Here is an 11142-nt window from a genome sequence, read left to right on the forward strand (position 1 = left end):
GATAAAAGGAGATTATATTGAAAAATAAACATTCATTATTTTTAATAAGTAATGAAGGTATAATTACTTTTGCATCCTGATAAATCGCCATTTTCTCGCAATATAATATTATAATAATAATTGATAACACTTTGAGTATTTTATTTTTCTTCTTTTATTATATCAATTTTCTTTTAAAATGCAGTATTTTCTTTCTTTTTCTTTTTTTCTCCTTATTTCGGCATTTTATTACAATTTTCGCGTAAAAGCTGTCATCGATATTTCACATCTTGACTAAATATTTTAATAATTGTTAATAACAACGTTCATAGTGATACATATTGTATTTTTTATTATTATACATTTTTTATTTACGAGTATCATCAATTTGTAAAAATTATTTAGCATTATTTAATAAATTTAATTTAATTTAAAACAGGTTATGTATCCCATATGAGCCACGTATCTCTTAAGAAAATCGTCCCGAGTTAATAGGGGAACATATTTTGCAAAGAGGTAGTGCAGCAATAAATGTCTTTTAATATTCCCGAAAAATCGTCTGAGTTAATAGGAATACATGTTATGCAAAGAGGTTGTTCGAAGTAACGTCGGTAAAGAAGGTTGGTAAATTATCGACGTTATTATCGATAAATTACCAACCTCTATTACCGACGTTACTTCGATCAACCTCTTTGCATAACATGTATTCCTATTAACTCAGACGATTTTTCGGACCTGAAAAGACACATATTGCTACACTATACCTCTTTGCAAAATATGTTCCCCTATTAACTCAGACGATTTTTCGAGCGTAATAAGACACATATTATTGCTCGTTTATTTATCTCTTCGCAAAATATAATCTATTATAATTTAGATGACTTATCGAAGATATTAAAATACTCGTATTATTGTACGTTAATTGCATTAGAATTATCTGTACCTAATATTTATCTGTAAATTAATCTTTTTAAATATATGAAAACTGATTTTTCTCGCGGATTGTGCCACTGAATAAGCGGAAGAGTCCTGAGATTATAAATCAAGTAAATAAATAAATTGCTAATCGACAAGCCGTTAAATGAAAAATAGAATTAGTAAGAAATTAGTAGAATTAATGATGTTTTATTATTATTAAATGTATATTTTTCTGTTTTCTGTACAATTTATTGTAATCACGGTATTGCATAAATAACAATAAATTAAATTATATATTACAATAAAAAAATATAAATAATAAAAATAAATAATAGATATATATATTTATATTATAAATAAAATATAAAATACATTATTATATTATTTTTTACGTATTATTAATCAATAATAATTTTAATAAATCGTGTATTCTATTTCTCGCGCATGCGCGTGGAATTTATATTACATATTCATATATATATTGAATTTTAGAAAAAAAATTTATTAAATATAAAATATTTATTTCGAGTAATATTTAATAAATAAAATATTTATTTCAGGTAACAATATATTTTCTAATATAAAATAATCAGAAATATCAGAATGGAATTATAAAAAATTAGTCACTCGCATTATATTTTCTAAAATTCTAGAATAATAATCTTAGAAAAAAAATATTTAATTTTGAAAACAAGCAATAGAAATATTTTTCTTCTAATATATAATATTTTATATAATATTTATATAATATAATATTATATAATATAATATAATTTTATATTTATGATCACACTTATATTTTGCATTTCTTAGATATTTTATGTATCTGTTTTGCTTGGATTCCAACTAAGATAATCGAGTTGAGTTGCAGCCTGATACTCCTTCACTAAATATTCTACAACTTCTCGCGAATTATCCAATTCGTCAAGATTGTCTTCAAACATTTTTTCTTTACGAAATTGTTCCAGAAACGCTTCTCGCTTACGCAATTTGTCATATTGTTGTAAGACTCCGTCAAAAAGCTAAAAAATATATACATATATATATATTATGTTTATCAGCATTAAGTTTCAATCAATATTGCAAATCACATATTGTGATCAATTTTAATGGCTGTGTACTATTGGATGGGAATAAAATACTCACTGACGATATATTAGTATGATTAGCTAACATCAAACCAGAAACGCGATGTGTACTTTGTATATAAGGAGATTTTTTTGAAAGAGCTACTTGTATACTAGCTGGACCCCAAGGAATAAACTGTGCAAGTTTTCGTTCTCTAATCCTTTGTAAAGATTTATGCACTTGTGTTGGATCTACTTCACCCTAAAATATATTATTAAATATATTTTTTAATTATATCTTTTAATATATTATATCTTTTGTACCAAGTGTTTTATAACTTGTATGTCTGATACTTAAGTGAATTTCAAGATAATCATAATTTTCAATCATTTTAAAGTTCCATAAAAGAATAGATCAAGATTAAACTTTAGATTATTTTTAAGGAATGTTACCTGAATTATATTTAAGATAGATATATAACAATGAGATGCATTTCTATCTAATGCTGTGGAAACCATCATATTTTTTGGTTGCAGTAATCGTCGCATTACATCCAAAACAGATGTTTTCCTTACAGATGGCTCCTGTTTTTAAACAATACTTTTTATGAATACATCATAATTACAAAGTTTAGTCATAATTAGCAATATATGAGATAATTTTTCTTTTACGTGACAATTATATGTAACAAGCCTTAAAGTTTAAATCAGATTGAACTTTGATAAATACAGATTATATACTAAATATATAATACACACATACACACACATGTGTGCGCGCATAAATATTATAATTTCAATGTATATTAGCAAATGTTATCTATTTTATAAATATAAATAATCATTAGCAAGGTTCAAAAGTTACCGTCTCTTATGGCTGACTTTCTAAAGAAGCCTATTATCATTCAAACTCAACTGCAACAATGTCATAATAATACTTTTACTTAACATGCTGTAAGCCAACCATAAGAGATGATAAATTCTGAATTTTGATTCTTAGTTACCTCTTGATCAGTTGTAAGTGGAGTGTATCCAGTCATTAGGAAATGTAAGCGAGGAGTTGGTATGAGCGGTGCAATCAAACCAACTAAATCATTATTCATATACGAAGGATATCTCAAAGTGGCTGTACTGGCGGATATTATTGTCGAAACAAGTTTATTAATATGTGTGAAGCTGGGATTCTGAATATGTAATCTATCTGAAGCAATTCTATTCAAAGCAGTATTATCTAAAACCACCACACAATCCGCACATTGAGTCAGCCTTTTTAATGTTAGCAATGAATTATATGGCTGTACTACAACATCGCTATAATAAAAATTTGATTGTTAAATACGAATAATTGAAATGTTAAATTCGAATTGTTTTTCAGTACATATTTACCTTATCTCATCTTGATTTGGAAAGACACTGTATGTCTGCATTAATTTCTTAGGAAATCTGTCGGCAAGAGATTCTAACATGAAAGATCCCAAACCAGAACCTGTACCTCCCGCTATCGAATGGCACAAAACGAAACCCTATATAAGACAAAACCCTTCAATAGTATTTAAAAAATTTTAAACCTGTATATAACTCTATATGACAAGAAATTAACACTAATCTTTTCATATGTTTATTATAGACATGAGACTAAAATCATATATTATTAATGATAAAATGTAAAAGAATAAAAATAATTACTTCCAAGCTGTCACTGTTATCAACTTCTCTATCCAGTATATCAAAGATTTCTTCCTGTAATTTTTCACCCTGATGGTATCCAGATGCCCAGTTATTTCCAGCGCCTCCCCCATGTTTTGATAAATAGATATTTTCAGGATTGTACAGCTTGTAACAATTTAAAAAATGTTGATTTTTATATGTCAATTATAAAATAATTATATAGGTATATAAAAAGAATATATAAAAATTATAAGATGCGTATTACCTTTGAATATGAAGAATTCATAATAGTATGAATAACCCTGGGCTCTAAATCTAATAACACAGCTCGTGGTACGTAATGCTCATCATCTGCTTGATAAAAAAAGACATCCTTTCTATCCGTTCCCTCTATTGCATAATCTTCCAAGATTCCTTCTGGGCTGATTCCATGCTCTGTGCATAATCTCTTCCAAAACTCAAATCCAACTATAAATAAAATGTATAAAAATATATAAATTTTATTCTAAGAAAGAAAATATATACGTTTTATTACAAATTATAATAAAATAGAAATTTTAAGTTTGTAAAATTGAGGCATAATGTAAAAAAAAAGAAGATAAAGATATTCGTTATTTTCATATTTGCAAGTGTTTGGAAATATCGTAGCATTTGTATCAAAAAATTATAAAACGTATGAAAAGGATTTATATTATATGAGACAAAATAACATGTAATACTTTGATTGCCACATTGGCCAAGCTGCAAAGTTATCACCTCGCTTGGCATTTTAACGTTCTAACAATTCAAATATAAATCACTTTATTTTCTTGATACGAAAAAACCACACACAACTGTATAGGCTGCTTTCAGCAGAGGAAATGGCTCAGTGAGAGCTTTACGTTATGCTTTCAGCGGTTTACTGTTTCTGCTGATCATGAGTGTTATTGTTTTTTTCTTTTGACCTTTTAAAGTAAATGCTTTCAGTCTGTACAGACTATCTTGCACTTTTATTATTAGAATATTACTAGAATATTACAAAGCACGCGTTACATTTGTTTCTTTATGGTATTAATTAAATAAATTGCAATTAAAAATCCCAAACTTAGAAGAAAGAAATGCTTTTGTCAATGCATAAAAGTAAAATTATATGCTGATAAATATAAATATGCACATTCTATTTTTAATTTACGAATTGATCACATAAAATTTTGCATTACTATAAGGTTCCACTGATCTCTTTGTAAAACATATTCTTCTAACTCAGATACATAAAACAGAACATAAACATAAATGTACATACATATTCATATACATATATGCATAAACATAAATGTACATACATATTCATATATATGCATAAACATAAATGTACATACATATTCATATATATGCATAATCATAAATGTACATATTCATATATATGCATAATCATAAATGTACATACATATTCATATATATGCATAATCATAAATGTACATACATATTCATATATATGCATAATCATAAATGTACATACATATTCATATATATGCATAATCATAAATGTACATACATATTCATATATATGCATAAACATAAATGTACATACATATTCATATATATGCATAATCATAAATGTACATACATATTCATATATATGCATAATCATAAATGTACATACATATTCATATATATGCATAATCATAAATGTACATACATATTCATATATATGCATAATCATAAATGTACATACATATTCATATATATGCATAAACATAAATGTACATACATATTCATATATATGCATAAACATAAATGTACATACATATTCATATATATGCATAAACATAAATGTACATACATATTCATATATATGCATAATCATAAATGTACATACATATTCATATATATGCATAATCATAAATGTACATACATATTCATATATATGCATAAACATAAATGTACATACATATTCATATATATGCATAAACATAAATGTACATACATATTCATATATATGCATAAACATAAATGTACATACATATTCATATATATGCATAAACATAAATGTACATACATATTCATATATATGCATAAACATAAATGTACATACATATTCATATATATGCATAAACATAAATGTACATACATATTCATATATATGCATAAACATAAATGTACATACATATTCATATATATGCATAAACATAAATGTACATACATATTCATATATATGCATAAACATAAATGTACATACATATTCATATATATGCATAAACATAAATGTACATACATATTCATATATATGCATAAACATAAATGTACATACATATTCATATATATGCATAAACATAAATGTACATACATATTCATATATATGCATAAACATAAATGTACATACATATTCATATATATGCATAAACATAAATGTACATACATATTCATATATATGCATAAACATAAATGTACATACATATTCATATATATGCATAAACATAAATGTACATACATATTCATATATATGCATAAACATAAATGTACATACATATTCATATATATGCATAAACATAAATGTACATACATATTCATATATATGCATAAACATAAATGTACATACATATTCATATATATGCATAAACATAAATGTACATACATATTCATATATATGCATAAACATAAATGTACATACATATTCATATATATGCATAAACATAAATGTACATACATATTCATATATATGCATAAACATAAATGTACATACATATTCATATATATGCATAAACATAAATGTACATACATATTCATATATATGCATAAACATAAATGTACATACATATTCATATATATGCATAAACATAAATGTACATACATATTCATATATATGCATAAACATAAATGTACATACATATTCATATATATGCATAAACATAAATGTACATACATATTCATATATATGCATAAACATAAATGTACATACATATTCATATATATGCATAAACATAAATGTACATACATATTCATATATATGCATAAACATAAATGTACATACATATTCATATATATGCATAAACATAAATGTACATACATATTCATATATATGCATAAACATAAATGTACATACATATTCATATATATGCATAAACATAATGTACATACATATTCATATATATGCATAAACATAAATGTACATACATATTCATATATATGCATAAACATAAATGTACATACATATTCATATATATGCATAAACATAAATGTACATACATATTCATATATATGCATAAACATAAATGTACATACATATTCATATATATGCATAAACATAAATGTACATACATATTCATATATATGCATAAACATAAATGTACATACATATTCATATATATGCATAAACATAAATGTACATACATATTCATATATATGCATAATCATAAATGTACATACATATTCATATATATGCATAATCATAAATGTACATACATATTCATATATATGCATAATCATAAATGTACATACATATTCATATATATGCATAATCATAAATGTACATACATATTCATATATATGCATAAACATAAATGTACATACATATTCATATATATGCATAAACATAAATGTACATACATATTCATATATATGCATAAACATAAATGTACATACATATTCATATATATGCATAAACATAAATGTACATACATATTCATATATATGCATAAACATAAATGTACATACATATTCATATATATGCATAAACATAAATGTACATACATATTCATATATATGCATAATCATAAATGTACATACATATTCATATATATGCATAAACATAAATGTACATACATATTCATATATATGCATAAACATAAATGTACATACATATTCATATATATGCATAAACATAAATGTACATACATATTCATATATATGCATAAACATAAATGTACATACATATTCATATATATGCATAAACATAAATGTACATACATATTCATATATATGCATAAACATAAATGTACATACATATTCATATATATGCATAAACATAAATGTACATACATATTCATATATATGCATAAACATAAATGTACATACATATTCATATATATGCATAAACATAAATGTACATACATATTCATATATATGCATAAACATAAATGTACATACATATTCATATATATGCATAAACATAAATGTACATACATATTCATATATATGCATAAACATAAATGTACATACATATTCATATATATGCATAAACATAAATGTACATACATATTCATATATATGCATAAACATAAATGTACATACATATTCATATATATGCATAAACATAAATGTACATACATATTCATATATATGCATAAACATAAATGTACATACATATTCATATATATGCATAAACATAAATGTACATACATATTCATATATATGCATAAACATAAATGTACATACATATTCATATATATGCATAAACATAAATGTACATACATATTCATATATATGCATAAACATAAATGTACATACATATTCATATATATGCATAAACATAAATGTACATACATATTCATATATATGCATAAACATAAATGTACATACATATTCATATATATGCATAAACATAAATGTACATACATATTCATATATATGCATAAACATAAATGTACATACATATTCATATATATGCATAAACATAAATGTACATACATATTCATATATATGCATAAACATAAATGTACATACATATTCATATATATGCATAAACATAAATGTACATACATATTCATATATATGCATAAACATAAATGTACATACATATTCATATATATGCATAAACATAAATGTACATACATATTCATATATATGCATAAACATAAATGTACATACATATTCATATATATGCATAAACATAAATGTACATACATATTCATATATATGCATAAACATAAATGTACATACATATTTCATATATATGCATAAACATAAATGTACATACATATTCATATATATGCATAAACATAAATGTACATACATATTCATATATATGCATAAACATAAATGTACATACATATTCATATATATGCATAAACATAAATGTACATACATATTCATATATATGCATAAACATAAATGTACATACATATTCATATATATGCATAAACATAAATGTACATACATATTCATATATATGCATAAACATAAATGTACATACATATTCATATATATGCATAAACATAAATGTACATACATATTCATATATATGCATAAACATAAATGTACATACATATTCATATATATGCATAAACATAAATGTACATACATATTCATATATATGCATAATCATAAATGTACATACATATTCATATATATGCATAATCATAAATGTACATACATATTCATATATATGCATAAACATAAATGTACATACATATTCATATATATGCATAAACATAAATGTACATACATATTCATATATATGCATAAACATAAATGTACATACATATTCATATATATGCATAAACATAAATGTACATACATATTCATATATATGCATAAACATAAATGTACATACATATTCATATATATGCATAAACATAAATGTACATACATATTCATATATATGCATAAACATAAATGTACATACATATTCAATATATATGCATAAACATAAATGTACATACATATTCATATATATGCATAAACATAAATGTACATACATATTCATATATATGCATAAACATAAATGTACATTACATATTCATATATATGCATAAACATAAATGTACATACATATTCATATATATGCATAAACATAAATGTACATACATATTCATATATATGCATAAACATAAATGTACATACATATTCATATATATGCATAAACATAAATGTACATACATATTCATATATATGCATAAACATAAATGTACATACATATTCATATATATGCATAATCATAAATGTACATACATATTCATATATATGCATAATCATAAATGTACATACATTATTCATATATATGCATAATCATAAATGTACATACATATTCATATATAATGCATAAACATAAATGTACATACATATTCATATATATGCATAAACATAAATGTACATACATATTCATATATATGCATAAACATAAATGTACATACATATTCATATATATGCATAATCATAAATGTACATACATATTCATATATATGCATAATCATAAATGTACATACATATTCATATATATGCATAATCATAAATGTACATACATATTCATATATATGCATAATCATAAATGTACATACATATTCATATATATGCATAAACATAAATGTACAAACATATTCATATATATGCATAAACATAAATGTACATACATATTCATATATATGCATAAACATAAATGTACATACATATTCATATATATGCATAAACATAAATGTACATACATATTCATATATATGCATAAACATAAATGTACATACATATTCATATATATGCATAAACATAAATGTACATACATATTCATATATATGCATAAACATAAATGTACATACATATTCATATATATGCATAAACATAAATGTACATACATATTCATATATATGCATAAACATAAATGTACATACATATTCATATATATGCATAAACATAAATGTACATACATATTCATATATATGCATAAACATAAATGTACATACATATTCATATATATGCATAAACATAAATGTACATACATATTCATATATATGCATAAACATAAATGTACATACATATTCATATATATGCATAATCATAAATGTACATACATATTCATATATATGCATAATCATAAATGTACATACATATTCATATATATGCATAAATCATAAATGTACATACATATTCATATATATGCATAATCATAAATGTACATACATATTCATATATATGCATAATCATAAATGTACATACATATTCATATATATGCATAAACATAAATGTACATACATATTCATATATATGCATAAACATAAATGTACATACATATTCATATATATGCATAATCATAAATGTACATACATATTCATATATATGCATAAACATAAATGTACATACATATTCATATATATGCATAAACATAAATGTACATACATATTCATATATATGCATAATCATAAATGTACATACATATTCATATATATGCATAAACATAAATGTACATACATATTCATATATATGCATAATCATAAATGTACATACATATTCATATATATGCATAATCATAAATGTACATACATATTCATATATATGCATAAACATAAATGTACATACATATTCATATATATGCATAAACATAAATGTACATACATATTCATATATATGCATAAACATAAATGTACATACATATTCATATATATGCATAAACATAATGTACATACATATTCATATATATGCATAAACATAAATGTACATACATATTCATATATATGCATAAACATAAATGTACATACATATTCATATATATGCATAAACATAAATGTACATACATATTCAGTACTCTGCGTTGATACCACTGCTT

At 22.7% G+C, this 11142-nt stretch overlaps 1 protein-coding gene across 3 annotated transcripts in view; it reads right to left on the reverse strand.

Moving 5' to 3' along the window:
- Window positions 1–1651: 1651 nt before the first annotated feature.
- LOC145948930 (tubulin gamma-2 chain-like) overlaps window positions 1652–11142 on the reverse strand; it is a 14400-nt gene continuing 4909 nt past the window's right edge. Inside the window, exons 1-8 of one of the 3 annotated variants that reach the window (XM_083058517.1) lie at window positions 4352–4415; window positions 3898–4100; window positions 3651–3797; window positions 3351–3487; window positions 2969–3275; window positions 2418–2549; window positions 2044–2226; window positions 1652–1919 (exon numbers count right to left, since the gene is read on the reverse strand). In XM_083058517.1, coding sequence (XP_082914643.1) covers window positions 1716–1919; window positions 2044–2226; window positions 2418–2549; window positions 2969–3275; window positions 3351–3487; window positions 3651–3797; window positions 3898–4100; window positions 4352–4400 — 1362 coding nt within the window. In that variant the 5' untranslated portion in view covers window positions 4401–4415 and the 3' untranslated portion in view covers window positions 1652–1715. Of the gene's footprint in view, window positions 1920–2043; window positions 2227–2417; window positions 2550–2968; window positions 3276–3350; window positions 3488–3650; window positions 3798–3897; window positions 4101–4351; window positions 4416–4831; window positions 4912–11142 lie in introns of those variants that run through there. The other 2 variants (XM_083058519.1, XM_083058518.1) reach the window with 2 other exon arrangements.

The sequence above is a fragment of the Prenolepis imparis genome, unplaced genomic scaffold (genome assembly GCF_030444845.1).
Source record: "Prenolepis imparis isolate NDT839.2.m4 unplaced genomic scaffold, iyPreImpa1.0 SCAF_2, whole genome shotgun sequence".
NCBI classification, from domain to species: Eukaryota; Metazoa; Arthropoda; class Insecta; order Hymenoptera; family Formicidae; genus Prenolepis; species Prenolepis imparis.